At 44.6% G+C, this 19,160-nt stretch overlaps 2 protein-coding genes and 1 non-coding gene across 3 annotated transcripts; 2 read left to right on the forward strand and 1 right to left on the reverse strand.

The window, feature by feature from the left end:
• The first annotated feature begins 1,562 nt into the window (after positions 1–1,562).
• On the forward strand, positions 1,563–4,151 carry LOC109772938 (uncharacterized). Its single transcript, XM_020331651.4, has 2 exons — positions 1,563–1,833; positions 1,953–4,151. The coding sequence occupies exon 2, from the start codon at positions 1,990–1,992 to the stop codon at positions 3,649–3,651; it is 1,662 nt and encodes a 553-aa protein (XP_020187240.1). The 5' UTR covers positions 1,563–1,833; positions 1,953–1,989; the 3' UTR covers positions 3,652–4,151.
• Positions 4,152–5,050: 899 nt separating this feature from the next.
• LOC109772939 (prefoldin subunit 5) lies at positions 5,051–7,692 on the reverse strand. The gene is made up of 4 exons (XM_020331653.4): positions 7,390–7,692; positions 7,180–7,283; positions 6,528–6,605; positions 5,051–5,405 (listed from the first exon to the last, which is right to left on the reverse strand). The coding sequence occupies exons 1-4, from the start codon at positions 7,568–7,570 to the stop codon at positions 5,316–5,318; spliced, it is 453 nt and encodes a 150-aa protein (XP_020187242.1). The 5' UTR covers positions 7,571–7,692; the 3' UTR covers positions 5,051–5,315.
• Positions 7,693–7,751: 59 nt separating this feature from the next.
• Positions 7,752–7,823, forward strand: TRNAT-UGU (transfer RNA threonine (anticodon UGU)). Its single transcript has one exon. It is a non-coding gene; the product is annotated as a tRNA-Thr (tRNA).
• The last annotated feature ends 11,337 nt before the right edge of the window (positions 7,824–19,160 follow it).

The raw sequence follows: 19,160 nt of genomic DNA on the forward strand, positions 1-19,160 counted from the left end.
CTTTTCGAAGCGGACCCCCTCTTGATAGTATGGTTTTCCCTACGGCTCAAGTCCACCAAAAAGAGATGCAGGAAAGAAAACCGTCTTCACTTGAAACTCCGAGGGGCACGAATCATCTTGTGCCATATGCTTGATAGTCTGAAATGCTCAATGCACACGATTAGTCCGCGAACGCATTGTCAACAATCACCAAAACCACTTAGGGAGAAATATGCCCTAACAACCATGCTCGTTCAATATCCGCCCGCCTGTCTGTCGTCATTAAACAGACTCGCCGACGGAGAAACCAACTTCGATACTCCTCAGTGACGCGTCCAGACGCTTGGCCTCACCGGCATCCGCTATTTGAAGGAGGAGACACCCGACTCACACCACACCACAACTCATCTGCTCCTCCCGTACACCACATCCACCATGACCGTGAGCGGAAACGCGTTGTGGGAGAGCCTCTCAACGGAGCAGAAGCACGAGGTGGCAGCCCTTGCGGCCGCCTGGTAGAGCCGCCGTGCCAGGCAGGTAGATGCCGACATGTTTGCCAGCTCTCCGACGATGACCCCACGATGGAGACCGACTCCGACGATGACTCCATGCCGCAGCCCACGCTAGTGCATGCCGGCTTGATGATGGAGCAAACGCAGGTGCACTTCTACATCGCCATGGCGGAGGAGAAGTCAGCGCCGATGCCTATGCCGGTGTTCCGACAGGTGCAGGAGGAGCAGCGATACAACATGTTCCTCCCTGAGAAGCACCAGCTGACGGAGGGCTAGATCTACAGTGAGCGTGCGACCGAGGAAGCCGTGGCGGCCATGGTCACAGTGAAACCCAACTTCTCACCGAGCGGCAGGCGCTCTACAAGGCCACCCGCAGACAAGCCATGGCTCGCAACGTATAGGTGGCGCAGCTGGATGCTTTGGCGATGCAGACAGACGCGTTGGCTGCGCTGGCGATCGCGAACGGAACAACGCCAGCTGCGCGTCCTATGCGCCGCCAAACAACTTTTGGCCACCCCGGTGGGTTGACGAGCATGCCATCCCCTTCATGTCCATTGTGGACCTCATGTCCATTGACGACGGGCAGGTCGCAGACTCCGACGAGGATGAGTAGGGCATGGGAGATGGCGGGGCCTCGAGTCCCAAGTGAGCCGCCCGTCTCTCATGTTCTACTCTTCCTCGCCGGCGACCACACCTTCACTGCACGGGTCTTATTGCCGCCGCTCATGGAGACGGCGAGCTGAGCCCGATGATCGTCGAAAGGGAACAAGGGGGACGGCCGCCGCCATATGCTAGGTTTAGGTTTGGTCGCTTTTTTTAATTAAAAATGACGAAAATGTAATGAATGTGTTGTGATTTAGATGAAAATCGCCTGCTTTGCATGTAATTCGTCCGGTTTGTTGAAAGCTGGTTTGAAACGTATGCGGATAGTTTTGGATGGTCGGCTCCCGCATCCGTATCCACAGACTGGTCCCCTCGCCCGTGGACGTATGCGGTGTCCGGTTTGAGAGGAGATGCCCAACTCAGCAAAATGTAGAAGTATTAAGCAAACTAGGCCTCTTTCTAAAGAATGGGCCGCACCCCTGATGTTCCGCTGCTCGCTCGGCCTGGCCTGAACGAGCCCCTGGGCGCGAGACGAGCAGGCGGCGCAAACCGCAAAGCCATTCCGACGGCTTCCCTCCAACTGTAGCACGTCGCGCGCCGCCGGCTACTCGCCCCCGACGACGGACTCGGTGGCGCGGCGCGACCGTCCACACAGCCAGCCAGTCAGCCGGCGGGAAGCATTGCGGGTGCGGCCACCGGACGCCACTCGCCAAATCCCCAATCCCGCCTCGGCCGTGCCGTGAGTTCCCCAATCTAGCTTCCAGTTCCCAGTTTCTAATCGGAGTAGAACTTGTGAATGTTCAAACCATCAGCTGGTGAGGTGATTGCTCTCTTTTCTTGCCACTTTATTTCGTGTAGGTATCAAAGATTTAGAGGTTCAGCGGGACTGTGAGAAATGAAGAAAAACATGGATTTGAAAACGTTGTGGGATAGAGCTTCCAAGAAAAGCAAGATTGCCTCCACCTCGACGCCGAAACCCGCACCGATTGGAGTTGAAAGCCGGTCTCGGAACCAAGGCAACCCTTCCCCATCAGATGGGCTGCAGGTGGTACCGAAGGATGATGAATCTGGTGACGACGAGTCCATTGCTTCAAACGCTAAACAGTTGCAGGCCGAGGCCGAGGCTCTATATCTGTCCCGTTTGAAAACTTCAGTCCAGTGCCTGAGGTTCATCTTGCAGCAAGGCTTGCCAGTCCATGGACATCTTGAAAATGAAGGTAATGCAGGGAATTTTCTTGAGCTTGTGGATTGGCTGGCAGAGAGTGTTGAAGGAGTTAAAAGGGTGGGTCTGAAGGATGCTCCGAGAAGCAGCGAGCTGTTGGACCAAAAGGCACAGGAGCAACTCATCAACGCTTGTGCCCAAGAAACTACTAGGCTCATCATTGAAGACCTTGGTGATGGTTATTTCGCGGTGCTTGTTTATGAATCTCGCGATATGGAACAACAGGAACAATTGGCCCTTTGCCTGCGTTATGTTGGTACAAAAGGAATGGCCGTGGAAAGGTTCCTCGGCATCGTCGGAGTTGAAGACACTACCCCTTTGACAATTAAAACAGCAATTCAGAATCTGCTTACGGCACACTCTTTGAGCTTTTCTAGGGTCCGTGGGCTGGGATATGATGGTGCTTGTGCCATGAAGGGTTATCATAATGCTTTGAAGAAAATAATTGTGGACGAGTCCCCTTCTGCTTATTATGTCCATTGCTTTGCCCATCAACTTCAGGTAAATATGGTTGCTGTTGCTAAGCAGAATGTTCATGGTGGTTGGTTCTTTTATCACCTTCAATATTTGATGGATTTTCTTGTGATGTGCTGTGAAAAGATAAGAATGCTTGGAGTAGCTCAAGCTGAGTATATCATCGAAACATTTGAACTGAAAGAAACTGAAGCTGAATATGGTCTTGATCGAGAGAGCCTGGGAACACCTTGTGATACTCCTCGGGGATCCCGCTATGAAAATGTGATGCATGTTATCTCTTTATATCCTGCAATTTGGGAAATTCTCTGTATGATTGGGGATGAGCATAATGGCATAAAATCACTACGAGCTCAAGAGGTGTCTTATGCATTCGAGACATTTGAGTTTGTCTTTATAGCACACTTGCTGCAAACTATATTTGAGTATACAGATGGCTTATGCAGTGCTTTGCAAAAGAGGGATCAAGATATTGTTAATGCTATCGATCTTGTTAGCGCGACAAAGAAACGGTTGCAGTTACTGCGGGAAGATGGTGAATGGGAAAGTTTTCTTCAGAAGGTCACCTCTTTTTGTGTGAAACATGACATCGAACTTGTGGACATGGATGGTTTGTATGACCCGATCGGGAGATCTCCAAAGTTCTACGAAAAGGCCACGAATCTTCATTACTACCACGTTGATATGTTTTTGGATGTAATTGATAGTCAACTTCGAGAACTTGATGGCATGTTTGATGAGGTCAACACGGAGTTACTGATTTGCATGGCAGCATTCAATCCCGCCGACTCATTTGCTGCTTATGATGAGGAAAAGCTGGTTAAGCTTGCCCACTTTTATCCCGAGGATTTTTCAGTCTGAGTTGTTGCATCTTCCCTTCCAACTTTCAAACTTCGTTGATGATCTGTGTCAAGACGAAAGGTTTAGAGAAGTGAAGACTCTTGCGGGGCTTTCTATCAAGCTTGTTGAAACAAGGAAGGACCGTGTTTATCACATTGTCTACAGGCTTCTCAGATTGGTGCTAATCCTTCCTGTAGCGACTGCAAGTGATGAGAGGGACCTGTCTTCAGTGAATTACGTGAACAATAAGGCGGTAAACAAGCTATCGGAGCAATGCACGAATGATTGCTTGGTTACGTGTCTTGAGCGTGAAACCTTTGAGCAGGTGAAGGACGATGCCATCATATCTCGCTTCCGAGCTGTGAATGACCGCTAGGATGTGTTGTGATTTTTATCTACTAGTTTGAATTCTCTCTGTATCAGTTGAACGAACGAGCCTTGAACCTTCATGTTTTCTTTACTGTTGAGTAGTCTGTGAACCTTTTATGTTACTATGAACAAGCTGTCAGCCTTCATGTGTATATCATTTTGATTATGCTTACGTGTTTTAGAATGTAACGTATCATAGAACTTTACGTGATTTTTATACTGGTATAAGATGTGGCATTCCTTCCCTGCGCTGGAAGTGGAAGTTTATAAGGTTTGTTTCCAATCAAGCCTGAAGCTTGCTGGTAAGAGGAAGACAGAAAGGATATAGAAGCAGAGGAATGTAAGAGCTGTGGCTAAGCAGCCAGCTTGTCCACCCAGAACAAACAGGATGTCTGTGTTCTTGATTGGGTACACAAGACGCCCATGTACGCAGCTCAGTAGAGATATTGTTCAGCAGATTCGAGCGTGCAGCATTAGTGTCACTCAATATCTTGCCATTGCGAGCTGCGAGCATGCCAAAATTTAAGGGCATATGCTACAAAGCAAATTGGGGAGGATCCTTCTTGTTTACTGTTGCTTGACTGGAGTTCTTTTTTGAGAACACACAGACACAGGCGAGGTCATCATGGCGCCTCGCTATCGACGGAGACACCAAAGCGTCAAATCCTTGGTGGGCTGGGGGCCTAACCATCCACAATGGACATTTAACATCCTCAAAACCACTGAGCATTTCTGCGGGGTATGATGGATGGACTCCAGCGCTGGGCAAATCATGATGGGTTTGACTGGAGGTTTTAGTTGTCATATTGTCCTTGGTGTTTAATCTGCCCCTATAGACGATCCATGGAAAGAATTTGTGTCGATGTGGTTCTTCCTCACACTGTATTTGTAAACATAATAACCAGGGATTTTTGCTTTAACATTCCCAACTTAGTGGTACACATGGTCGCAAATGCATGCACGAGTAGAAGTACTTTTTACACCATATGACGGCTTCAACAAGTACCAGGAAGATCAACAACAGTATGCGAAAGCAAAACCAAGCATCCAGTCATCAAAATGCAACAGTCATAATTGATTGTCAAAGCCATTAAATTGCAGATTGTGCATCCAAGACCCACACGTTCGATACCGAGTTCCAAATTACTCGAGGATGAAGTCTGACGATAGAGCAGGCTGTTTCAGTAAATCATCTCAGAGAACCTTGCACACACGGCTAAAACAGCTAAAGAACGTCCTATGTTCCCTGAGGGCTGAGAGCGAGCGAACCACCCCAGCACTCCAACAAAGCAAGGGACAGGGCACACACTCCACTCTCACGAACTCGAGCTCGGTGATGCCTGCCTCAGCTTGGCTTGCAGAAACATGCCCATTTCGTCTGCTATGCTCTTCTTTTTGGTCGCCATCTGCACATGAAGAATAGAGTGATCATCTGCCAAGGGGGGTTGTTGTACGACATTCAGGTTAGGTATGTGCCTTGCAGTTGAGGAATAGCTCAGACACATGAATTATAACACATAATCATATTTAGCGCCGAGTGTTAAGTTCAGTGGAGGGGGATGCGAGTCGCAGCGTAGCTCAATATAAGTTGTGCCTTCCAAATAGAGATGGTAGTTAGCAATTTATGTGGCTATCATTACGACTGACAATCAAATACTAGGTTCGTACCAGAGAATCACCAGATAAAAATTCGCCACAATAAAAAGGAGTTTGCTAACAGAGTAACACCAACTGCAAATGATAAAAGCTTCTGGCGAAATGACATTGGTGCTTTGTGCTGCTAGCCCCGAAGTTGTGTACTACATTCCACCAGACTATTGCACATTTCACACCTTGTGATTGACCAAAATATGCATAACTAATGTAAACTGGTAGACAATGTCATATTCGTAGCATGCTTAAAAGGAATAACAAAGCATTGGAAATGCTACCTATTGTGACCAGGTGCATTCTATGCCAATAATGGCGTCCCTAGATATTGCTCCATGTATTCTACAACTTAAATCAGAGAAACCCGAAGCCCTGATTTTTATTACGATACTGATAGTTTTTTTTTGTAAGAACTGATACGAATATGATGAGCAGTTGCACTAACACTAATCATATTTGAAGGCACTGAATTATACTTCCCATCAACTTGGTCAGTGACATAGTGCCTAAGGTTAATCTGGAGGCAACTGGCAACACAGATTTAACTTTTATAAAGAATGCTGTCGGTATGTCAACACAAGTCAAGACCTGAGCATATAAGATAAATTCGACCAAACCAAAAGGTCTGCATGTTACAAGCTTACAGCGCACAAGCATAGATGAATGAAAACATTTCTCCTAAAAGTTTCATCATGGGACCATGTCTACCTCACTCAAATAGAAGTTACTCAAGCTCAAAATGGCTTTATGAACTTCAGTATCTTCAGTGTTTCTACTCACATTCAGTTAGAATTTTAACAAAATACAGGCTAAAGCATTTGTCCTCCAGTTGTGCTAAAATGAGTAGCTACAAGAGCGGTCCAGTCAGTCAATATTACCTCAAGTAGTTCATCGAAGTTGGACTTCAGCAAATTAATTTTCCTTTCACAGTATTCTTTTCCTTGAGTCATAGTTTTCTGCACACAAGAAAAAAGAATCATACGACAGGCGGCAGATAAAATAAATAAATAAATAAGATGTATCATTTGAGTATAAATATGGTTTACTTAGGGTACTGCGCCGCTCACTTGGTTCTAAAGGAGTGACCTAAATTACAGGCCAGGAAAATATGCATCTCATGAGCAACAGAGCAAGTTCTAAACTATGTCTCATTCACCAAGCACCCGATGGGCCACAAATCACTGGCAGCCAGAGTTCAAGTTGGGAGACCTTCACGATTAACTTCTACTCACCAAACAAAGCTGAACTTTACATGGAACAAGACAGGCCAATCAGCGCTTGGATGATTTCGGTGCAATAACTAGTGGAACTTTCATGGCAACTTGACGTTGTGTCGCTGATCGTGTGAGTTTCCTCTGTATCAAAATGTCACCAATAACCGACCAATACTATGTTCCTTTTTCCGTATATATATCCAAAGAAGCTGATAAGCTCATGACCAATTTGTATCACCATATTGAGAGATTCGCTGAAGTAGTGGACAAACTAACGTGCTGTAAACTATTACAAACCCAATGATGTGCAAGATACCTCAATGTAGTAGCCGGTGCCAACGTCGACGAGGACCTTCTCGGAATCGTCGAGCGTGCCGGGTACATAGAGGGACGCCGTGAGCGGCACGAGCAGCTTCTTCCCTGCACACGCCGAGCCGCAAAGGAAAAGGTTAACCAAACCCCCGTGGAAAGGCCAAGAAGATGGAACGCTGTGGAGAAGAGGGAGTTAGGATTGGGTGAGCCGTGCCTTGGGGGCGGAGGGAGAGCTCGTGGAGGGCGGCCGTGGCGTTCTCGAGGCGGGTGGCGGCGGTGCGGATCTTGGATAGGCTGTCCTGGAGGAGATTGACCTCCAGATCGGTCTGCTCCTTGAGCGCCTTAAGCTGCTCCACGCTCAGCTTATCCACGTCGATGCGCGCGGGGCTCGCCATGGCTGCTTGCTGGCCGACGCCGGAGGAGGTGGGAGAGGGGGATGGGGGGAGAGGCGGCGGCGGTGGACTGGTGGGCAGGGAAGGAGAAAGAAGAGCCGAGACCGCGAGGGCGATCAGTAGACATAATCAACATCGTGGTTTAAATAAACAAATACACTTTTCATGTAATACTGGCAAATTCGCCCCTATAGCTCAGTGGTAGAGCGTCAGTCTTGTAAACTGAAGGTCTGTAGTTCGATCCTGCATGGGGGCATGGCATATTTTTTACCCAAATACTTAGAAACGCAGCTGGGCTCTCTGGATGTTCCAAGGCACTAGCCGACAAACTGCAAACGTCGCTCCCTTCCAAAAGAACAACACACCGATACATCCCTTCCGCTATCCTTATCCCGGTCCCTCGGAGCATCGATGTGGAGGCGGCGGATCAGAGGAGGGGTTTTGCTAAAATAGTTTTGCATTGTTTGTTTTCGTAATATAGTGGGATTTCTTTTGCTAGAGACAGTTGCTTTTCAATCTTGCTAGAACAGTTGTGTAGATTTTGCTAGGTTTGGGGGGAGGGTAGTAGGAGTTGCTCACAGTGTGACGTCGAGCTGCGCTCGAGGGGGGGAGGGCAGTAGGATTTTTCTTTGCACAATTTGTTGCTTCAGTTACGAGCATTTGTTTTCCTGTAATATCCAACTAAAGTTGATTTGGTTTTACTGAATTCATGGGTTTATATCCAGTGATCTTCAGTCTACCTTTTTTACAAACGTTTTATTCTTAACCACAGAATAGAGACATCACCTGCATCATCCTACTTCTGAAAAAGCAACACAAAAAAGAGGTCAGTAGTGATAGAGCAACTTCGAACCAGAATAGAGCAACTGGCCATAAATCACAAAGCATCATAAAGTAAAACTTGTTGTGATTTGGGAAGAACTATCACACAACAAAAGCAACAAAAATACACAAAAAACATACCAGAGTATGCCTACACTGTTTGGATGCCTTTTTCATGCACAATACATGAAAGATTACATAGTTGCCCACAATCAACCATACAGTTGCCTAAAAGTATGTATCGAGTTGCCCAATCCTCGTGAACAGAAACATCATCAATACCATATTTTGGCCAATATCTAAAGCTTTTAGATATCTTTCAATTTGGTTTGTGTCATAGAGATGCGTTCAGAATTTCTTCTCCTCGGGTGGGATCCCATGGTGCAATCATAAATACTTGGCGAATGATCATAGAGGGGGGGGGGGAGGGTGAAGCTGGTCATGGGACATAACTAAAACCACAAAGTGTTTGTAGGGGATTAAGTTTTTCTGTGAACCCCTCCAAAAGCGAACATGTTTATATTCTTTATCCCTTTTTGTAGGTGCCATAGTTGCCCATGATCAACTATACAGTTGTCTAAAACCATATATCCAGTTGCTTAATCCTCATGAACAGAAACATCACCAGGACCATATTTTGGCCACTATCTAAAGGTTTTAGATACATTTCAATTAAGTTTGTGTCATAGAGACGCGTCAAGAATTTTTTTCTCCTCAGGGTGGGATCCCTTGGTGTGAGAATGATCTTAGAGGAGGAGGGGTGGTGCTGGTCATGGGGACATAATGTTTTTAGGGGACTAAGCTTATCTGTGAACCCCTTCAAAAATGAACATGTGTATGTTCTTTATCCCTCTTTTTTAGGTGTCAGCTGGAGATACGAGGCACACGACTATGCGTGCGTGGGTGTGGTTGTGTGTAGTTGCCCAAGAAAAACAGTGGAGTTGTTTGAAAAACTCCACAAAGTTGCCTGCTAAATCACATCGTTGGGATCATAGGCACCAACAAAACTGGGAGGAAGTTGCTTCATTTTAAGTAGTACGTAGGACATAAAGATTTTTTTAAATCTGCATATTTTTTGCTGTTAACAAAAATAGTTCCTAATTTTGTGTGGACAAAGATTGATTGTATTTGCATTGAACAAGCTTCTTACATTTTTTTGCATGGACAAAGTTGCTTATAGCACACAAGATAGTTTCTTAAAACCAGTATGTCTTTGCTGGGAGAAGGGACACATGCCTAGTCACTTTTGATATTATGCGACCGTGTTTTTTTGGTTTTTACTTGTGTATTTAATGCACCTACATATGTGTTACTGTCACCTATATATGACATCCTCTTTGCTGTTTTTGTGGTTCTTTGTTTTTTTGCACAAAGGGTTGCCTAATATTACTGCAAGGATCTTATAGGGGCAACAACCCTTTTTTTAATGTCTGACACTAGTTGCTTCAAATTTTATCATGAGTTGCCTGAAATCACAGGCAAAGTTGTTGCATGTATTTTTTACTTTTGCATAGGAGGATGCATGATAATTTTTACTACAAGGAACTTATATGGGAGCAGACCTTTTTTACACGCCTGATAGTAATTGCTTCAAATTTTAATATGAGTTGCCTGAAAATCACTAGTAAGTTTGCCTTGTGTGGTTTTACTCTTTTTGAAAACAGCATGATCTATGGTCCATACGTGCACAAACTGTTTTAAGGCTCTATACTTGCAGTACATAGTTGCCTAGCTTTTTGGTCATTTTTTTCAAGTTCTTACAGGAAATTGTAATTTTGCCCAACGGCTTATCTGTGTGTGAAAGGAGACAAACCAAGTTTTTGTTGATCATCAACCTGTTTTTTTGGTTGTTCAAGTATCCCTGGTCATTAAAACAAGTGAAAGGGGAAGGAGGGGGAGGGGATGGAGAGGGGTGTGCGGGTTTCAACCAGTTGTTTTTTTTTCTACAATTTGATCGGTGCGTTTGAGGACGGGAGAAAGATGATCTGTTCAAAGCATCATGATTGCCAAGCTTTCTAGATCGAAAGGAGAGAGAGGATTCTGGAAACTGTTAGGTGGGAGGAGAGGAAGAAGGATGACATGCTGGGGTTGGATGCTTGGCGCTGGTAGCCAAGAAAAGGAGGAGAGGGGGACCAGGTGGGATGCGTGGTTTGGGCGGGCATGCACTGGTTCGCGGGGACGTCACAGGAGGGGACTAGGCGCACTCTGTTCTTTACTTTTGTTGAGGTATTTCCCAAAATGAACAACCAAGAATATGTATACCTAATTGAAAGGTATCGAGTTGCCCAATCCTCATGAACAGAAACGTCACCAAGACCATATTTTGGGCAATATCTAAAGGTTTTAGATACCTTTCAATTAGATTTGTGTCATAGAGATGCGTTAAGAATTTCAGAAAAATATACCAGAGTTTGCTCTGCACTGTACATGAAAGATAACATAGTTGCCCATAATCAACCATACAGTTGCCTAAAAGCATGTAACGAGTTGCCCAATCCTCATGAACAGAAACATCATTAGGACCATATTTCGATCAATATTTAATGGTTTTAGATACCTTCCAATTAGGTTTGTGTCAACAACTCAAAGCAACTCAACTAAAAGTAACTCAGTACTAAATTATCCCCATTCCGCACGAGTGATGTTGGTCTTGACTCAAGTCGGTATACTCATGATGGACGTTTATAGTGACTCCGGTATGTGATAGCGTTATCCCACCTTGCCAGTGAAACATTCAACGGCTAATACGATGAGAAGGTCGCGATAGTTACCTCTATGGTCCAGACCAATGAAGAGTTGTGATACGATGTAGTAGAAGATGTACTCGTATGACATACAAGTGGTTGCACAATCCCCATTTCCGATGAACTTGCTTGATATAGACGAGGGCCATGCGACGACGCGGTGTGCAACAGAGTGTGATGCCTTGGTTCCGAGGGGTGATGCTCGCTTCATTTTGTGGTAGTAGTGATGGTCGTCGCAAGAGGTACGGGTCTTGTGCCATAGTGATCAATGATTCATCGTGGAGGAGGTTGCAAGGGACGCGATCTAGCATGCGCCTCAAAAGGGAGGGACACGAGGGATGTAGTCTGGCATCGGGGCCGTTAGATTGGTCGGCCTGGCTCCCGGACAACGGTGCTAGTGAGCGGTACTCCAGGTGACCGGATGGATCATCTAGCGAGGTGGCGTTCGGCACGATACACTTAGGAGCACACGGACGAATCGGTTGATGAGGGTTTGGCGACCCCGGTGACACAACAAGCTAGGCAACACGAGCAGTTGCAGGCGTGTAAGAAAACGTAGCAAAGAAGCAAGCCAGCACACGCGTGTGCGAGGCATCATCGACCAACTACTTTGCCATGCACACGTAGTCACGTACTAGATGGCTTAGCTGCTGCCTGATGGATGTATGTGGATGGATGGATACATGGTGGGTAGGGTGCTGATTGCGCCTGCTAGTAACGCATGCATCACGCCGCCGTTCTATTCAAGGCACCCGTGGGGGAGGGTGCACTCGAATCAATGAGCCAGCGCAGCGGCGCTCCGTATCCGGGTCCATTTGATTCAACCTAAATACTTCACAGTGCAGCTGCGCCGGATGGACGCGGCAAGCGCACGAGCTAGATGACAAAACTAGTTTGATGTCTGTAATAAACGCGTTATCCACTGGGTAGTGTAAAGCGCATGCATGTGCCAACGTCATCTATTTATTCTGTTTCAAATTTTCAAAAAGCTACAACTTTTGAACCGAGTGTCAGAACGCAGAACCGTTTTCACTGCAGGGTTCCTCGCGACGAGCTCTTCAAAACTAGATCCCATATGAATATGTTTTGATGATTTTTTTTTCGAAAGCAACTTTGATGCTAGATGAAGCAACATTAGTGTTAAACATGAGCAACTCTGATGCTAGATGAATTGCACCGTGTGTATGACTAACTTCGCCTAGTAGCCACCTAGTTAGTTGTGTGCAACAGTGTAATAGGGGGGTCACCATGATTTCTAAGTTGCATACATTGGAAAATAAGTTGTGGATTGTTTAGTTGCCTATCATACTATGAAAATTTCTTACCGTAGAGTGGAAACTCTAACATGGCTTATAAATTGTCTACCGCAGAAACCAGGTTGCCCTTTCACTACGAAGTTGCCTACGAGTGATCCTCAATTTCTTACAATACTATGAAAGTTGTCCATCAAGGGACCTAAGTTGCCTACAATATCGAAAAGTTTTTGTGGGATTTAAGTCATCTATCATGGTTTCAAATTTTGAACTATGTGGGGATGGGTGGTATGAGATCTGTGTGTTTTCCTTTTCTAGGGGAGTCTGCCCGCCAACGCTATTAAGCACACGGATGTTGGCTAGCCAGGTCCTGACGAGCTCTTCAAAACTATACCCACATGAATACGTTTTGATGATTTTTCTTTCTTTCAGAAAGCAACTTAGACGCTAGATGAGACAACTTTAGTGCTAAACAGAAGCAACTCCACTTCAATTTAAAGTAACTAATTACCAACAATGAGCAACTAACTAGTAATAGAGAATAACCTTGAACAGAGGTAGACAACATCATATCACCTTTATGAGCAACTTTCTTTCTACGAGAGACAACTTTAGTGCAAAAAATAGGCAACTTCACTACACTTTCTCCTAATTAATTTTCTCTAACATTCTCCTAACTTCCTCACACGTACTTCTAAGTTGCATATTCTCCTAGCTTCCTCACTGGTACTTCTAAGTTGCATATTGTTGATTCTAAACGGCCTATAATACTATGAAGTCATCTACCATTGATACTCTTGTATCTGCTATTGCTAACTATAATAGGCAACTTGGTGCTCAAGTTTGGCAACTTTTAGAGTGTTTGCATGCAACTTAGAAAAACAATGGTAAACCACTTCACAATATTGTAGGCAACTATTTTTGCAAAGTTAGGCAACCGAGAAGCAATGATAGACAACTAATTACCAATAGTAGGAAACTAGGCATCAATTGGTAGGCAATTTACAATATTTATAGGCAACTGCACATCAATTGTAGGCAACTAACTATCAAACAATAGGCAAATGAGCAACCATGCATGATAGGCAAGTTGGGATAATGTTAGTAAAATTCACAGGTACACATAGTGTAGTGAAGTTGTTTTGTATGTAGCACTAAAGGGGCGTTATGTTTTGTCTGATTTTTCTTGTTTTTACGCCAACAAACCTAATAGGAAGTCCTACTAGGCCAATGAGAAGAAGTTGCTTCTCTATAGCACGATAGTTGGCTCCTTCACACCCAAAGTTGCCCTAAAAAAGTATCCAGTTGCCCACAGTCAACCATACAATTGCCTAAAACAAAGTATCCAGTTTCCCACAATCAACAAATAGTTTGCCTAAAACCATGTATCCAGTTGCCCAATCCTCACGAACAGAAATATTTTATCAAGACCATTTTTTGATAAATATCTAAATGTTTTAGATACCTGTAATTAAGTTTGGGTCATAGAGGGGGAGTCAAGATTTTCCCCTCCTCGGGTGGGATCCCTTGGTGCGACCGTAGAGGGGAGCGGGTGGAACATACCTATATATGTTGTCTCTACTAGTTGTTTTTGTGGTTTTTTTTTGCACAAGGGTTGCATGATGTTACTGCAAGGAGCTTATGGGGCAGCAACCCCTCTTTTAATGCATGACACTAGTTGCTTCAAATTTTGTAAGAGTTGTCTGAAACCATAGCAAAGTTGTTGCATTTTTTTACTTTTGCATAGGGGATGCATGCTATTTTTTACTGCAAGGAACTCATATGGGGCAGCAGACCTTTTTTACATGCCTGATAGTAGTTGGACTCATTGGATGGCTAAAAGTGTCTAGAGAGGTCGATTTCGATATTTGGGGAGTTTTGGTGATCCATGTTGGAGTTGTCTTTATGTTAGGTGATTTAGAGGTGAAACTAGTCAATTGATAGTCATGGTAACGTTTAGTCATCCAATGAGTCCAACTACTATCAGGCATGTAAAAAAGGTCTGCTGCCCCATATGAGTTCCTTGCAGTAAAAAATAGCATGCATCCCCTATGCAAAAGTAAAAAACATGCAACAACTTTGCTATGATTTCAGACAACTCTTACAAAATTTGAAGCAACTAGTGTCATGCATTAAAAGAGGGGTTGCTGCCCCATAAGCTCCTTGCAGTAACATCATGCAACCCTTGTGCAAAAAAAAGAACCACAAAAACAACTAGTAGAGACAACATATATAGGTATGTTCCACCCGCTCCCCTCTACGGTCGCACCAAGGGATCCCACCCGAGGAGGGGAAAATCTTGACTCCCCCTCTATGACCCAAACTTAATTACAGGTATCTAAAACATTTAGATATTTATCAAAAAATGGTCTTGATAAAATATTTCTGTTCGTGAGGATTGGGCAACTGGATACATGGTTTTAGGCAAACTATTTGTTGATTGTGGGCAACTGGATACTTTGTTTTAGGCAATTGTATGGTTGACTGTGGGCAACTGGATACTTTTTTAGGGCAACTTTGGGTGTGAAGGAGCCAACTATCGTGCTATAGAGAAGCAACTTCTTCTCATTGGCCTAGCAGGACTTCCTATTAGGTTTGTTGGCGTAAAAACAAGAAAAATCAGACAAAACATAACGCCCCTTTAGTGCTACATACAAAACAACTTCACTACACTATGTGTACCTGTGAATTTTACTAACACTATCCCAACTTGCCTATCATGCATGGTTGCTCATTTGCCTATTGTTTGATAGTTAGTTGCCTACAATTGATGTGCAGTTGCCTATAAATATTGTAAATTGCCTACCAATTGATGCCTAGTTTCCTACTATTGGTAATTAGTTGTCTATCATTGCTTCTCGGTTGCCTAACTTTGCAAAAATAGTTGCCTACAATATTGTGAAGTGGTTTTGCCATTGTTTTTCTAAGTTGCATGCAAACACTCTAAAAGTTGCCAAACTTGAGCACCAAGTTGCCTATTGTAGTTAGCAATAGCAGATACAAGAGTATCAATGGTAGATGACTTCATAGTATTATAGGCCGTTTAGAATCAACAATATGCAACTTAGAAGTACCAGTGAGGAAGCTAGGAGAATATGCAACTTAGAAGTACGTGTGAGGAAGTTAGGAGAATGTTAGAGAAAATTAATTAGGAGAAAGTGTAGTGAAGTTGCCTATTTTTTGCACTAAAGTTGTCTCTCGTAGAAAGAAAGTTGCTCATAAAGGTGATATGATGTTGTCTACCTCTGTTCAAGGTTATTCTCTATTACTAGTTAGTTGCTCATTGTTGGTAATTAGTTACTTTAAATTGAAGTGGAGTTGCTTCTGTTTAGCACTAAAGTTGTCTCATCTAGCGTCTAAGTTGCTTTCTGAAAGAAAGAAAAATCATCAAAACGTATTCATGTGGGTATAGTTTTGAAGAGCTCGTCAGGACCTGGCTAGCCAACATCCGTGTGCTTAATAGCGTTGACGGGCAGACTCCCCTAGAAAAGGAAAACACATAGATCTCATACCACCCATCCCCACATAGTTCAAAATTTGAAACCATGATAGATGACTTAAATCCCACATAGGCAACTTAGGTCCCTTGATGGAAAACTTTCATAGTATTGTAAGAAATTGAGGATCACTCGTAGGCAACTTCGTAGTGAAAGGGCAACCTGGTTTCTGCGGTAGACAATTTATAAGCCATGTTAGAGTTTCCACTCTACGGTAAGAAATTTTCATAGTATGATAGGCAACTAAACAATCCACAACTTATTTTCCAATGTATGCAACTTAGAAATCATGGTGACCCCCCTATTACACTGTTGCACACAACTAACTAGGTGGCTACTAGGCGAAGTTAGTCATACACACGATGCAATTCATCTAGCATCAGAGTTGCTCATGTTTAACACTACTGTTGCTTCATCTAGCATCAAAGTTGCTTTCGAAAAAAAAATCATCAAAACATATTCATATGGGATCTAGTTTTGAAGAGCTCGTCGCGAGGAACCCTGCAGTGAAAACGGTTCTGCGTTCTGACACTCGGTTCAAAAGTTGTAGCTTTTTGAAAATTTGAAACAGAATAAATAGATGACGTTGGCACATGCATGCGCTTTACACTACCCAGTGGATAACGCGTTTATTACAGACATCAAACTAGTTTTGTCATCTAGCGCGTGCGCTTGCCGCGTCCATCCGGCGCAGCTGCACTGTGAAGTATTTAGGTTGAATCAAATGGACCCGGATACGGAGCGCCGCTGCGCTGGCTCGTTGATTCGAGCGCACCCTCCCCCACGGGTGCCTTGAATAGAACGGCGGCGTGATGCATGCGTTACTAGCAGGCGCAATCAGCACCCTACCCACCATGTATCCATCCATCCACATACATCCATCAGGCAGCAGCTAAGCCATCTAGTACGTGACTACGTGTGCATGGCAAAGTAGTTGTTCGATGATGCCTCGCACACGCGTGTGCTGGCTTGCTTCTTTGCTACGTTTTCTTACACGCCTGCAACTGCTCGTGTTGCCTAGCTTGTTGTGTCACCGGGGTCGCCAAACCCTCATCAACCGATTCGTCCGTGTGCTCCTAAGTGTACCGTGCCGAACGGCACCTCGCTAGATGATCCATCCGGTCACCTGGAGTACCGCTCACTAGCACCGTTGTCCGGGAGCCAGGCCGACCAATCTAACGGCCCCGATGCCAGACTACATCCCTCGTGTCCCTCCCTTTTGAGGCGCATGCTAGATCGCGTCCCTTGCAACCTCCTCCACGATGAATCATTGATCACTATGGCACAAGACCCGTACCTCTTGCGACGACCATCACTACTACCACAAAATGAAGCGAGCATCACCCCTCGGAACCAAGGCATCACACTCTGTTGCACACCGCGTCATTGCATGGCCCTCTCTATATCAAGCAAGTTCATCGGAAATGGGGATTGTGCAACCACTTGTACATCATACGAGTACATCTTCTAGTACATCGTATCACAACTCTTCATTGGTCTGGACCATAGAGGTAAAACAGTTTTACTTTATGATGCTTTGTGATTTATGGCCAGTTGCTCTATTCTGGTTCGAAGTTGCTCTATCACTACTGACCTCTTTTTTGTGTTGCTTTTTCAGAAGTAGGATGATGCAGGTGATGTCTCTGTTCTGTGGTTAAGAATAAAACGTTTGTAAAAAAGGTAGACCGAAGATCACTGAATATAAACCCCCCATGAATTCAGTAAAACCAAATCAACTTTAGTTGAATATTACAGGAAAACAAATGCTCGTAACTGAAGCAACAAATTGTGCAAAGAAAAATCCTACTACCCTCCCCCCCTCGAGCGCAGCTTGACGTCACACTGTGAGCAACTCCTACTACCCTCCCCCCAAACCTAGCAAAATCTAGACAACTGTTCTAGCAAGATTGAAAAGCAACTGTTCTAGCAAAAGAAATCCCACTATATTACGAAAACAAACAATGCAAAACTATTCTAGCAAAACCAAGCAACAGTCCTAGAAAAACCAAGCAACTGTCCTAGCAATCGAAGCAACCGTATTACCTAAAACATAATGCAAAATTGGCCTAGAAAAAACCAAACAACTGTCCTAGCAATCGAAGCAACCACATTACCTAAAACACAATGCAAAATTGGCCTAGCAAAAACCAAACAACTGTCCTAACAAAATCAAGCAACTGCATTACAATACGAGGCAACTCTTCTAGAAATCCAAGGGACTGCTTTCTCCCCATAATTCACATAACTGCCTATCTATTGATTGCAAAATATTCACCCACTGATTCAAACACAAATGTCCATTGCTCTGCAACGAATTTGTACAAATTTGATGGGGGAAAATGGGCGCCATCCATGCTCACCTTCAGGTAGTGAGGCCCCCTTGAGCTGCAACATCATCTCCTCCCTTGCTCTTGGGGACGCTCGCTGCCAGCGTGTTCTTCCAGTAGTTGCGGATGTGTGGACATCCCACATCCCGCACCCTGGCATGAGAACACCCCTTCGATTAGTAGTGGGAATAAACACATCCAATTTATGAGGCAAAATCATATTAGGTTTATATGAAATAGTTTCGCTAGTTAATGGGTGTTTAACTGTTTATACTACTACTAGTATGCAATTGTAGACATAAGAATAGTCGCATAGCAAGTTGCACATATGACATGCATATGGACAAGGCCGCTGGTTCAAACTATGGAGACAGTTGATCGAGCATGTGGTGTGCACCCATAAAAATTTGCAAGGAATGACCATGCTCACACCTTAAAGAAGTAGCAGAATTGTAGATTGAATGGGGGGTGTCGTCATGTCCATAAAGGTGTTCTTCGGTGCAGTTCGTCGCATCACGCCGCCGGCGGGTGAGCTCCGGTCCTGCTGTCGCATGCAAACCAGGGTTGTTTTGCGCCTGATCCAAGCTCTACAGCTACCACGCACGCACACTAATGGACTATGATGCTAAGCACGAGCTACTAATAAAGCTATCTATTGTGCAATCCAGGGCTGTTGTGCGTCAATACCTAAGCACCCAAACTAATGGGATTATCCCCAAAACACATACGTCTAAACTGGAATTACCAACCCTAGATTTGGAGGCGCTACTGCGCCATTACCTCTAATTGACGGCAAAAATCGACGTCTCCATTGTCCTCCCGCTCTCTCTCTCGCGCGTGTCCCCTACCCCTCAATATGGAGACCCCGTTCACGACTCCGGCGGCGGGGTTGAGACCCTTGCAGCCAGCATGCATGAGAAGGCAAATCGCGGCGCGCGCGAAGAGGAGGT

Source organism: Aegilops tauschii, chromosome 1 (genome assembly GCF_002575655.3).
Source record: "Aegilops tauschii subsp. strangulata cultivar AL8/78 chromosome 1, Aet v6.0, whole genome shotgun sequence".
NCBI classification, from domain to species: domain Eukaryota; kingdom Viridiplantae; phylum Streptophyta; class Magnoliopsida; order Poales; family Poaceae; genus Aegilops; species Aegilops tauschii.

Coding starts and splice junctions, on each gene's coding strand:
- LOC109772938 (XM_020331651.4), top strand. CDS start 1,990: ATGAAGAAAAACATGGATTTGAAAACGTTGTGGGATAGAGCTTCCAAG.
- LOC109772939 (XM_020331653.4), bottom strand. CDS start 7,570: ATGGCGAGCCCCGCGCGCATCGACGTGGATAAGCTGAGCGTGGAGCAG. Junction 7,284..7,389: donor GCTCTCCCTCCGCCCCCAAG/GCACGGCTCACC, acceptor CGGCGTGTGCAG/GGAAGAAGCTGCTCGTGCCG. Junction 5,406..6,527: donor ACTTCGATGAACTACTTGAG/GTAATATTGACT, acceptor CTTCATGTGCAG/ATGGCGACCAAAAAGAAGAG.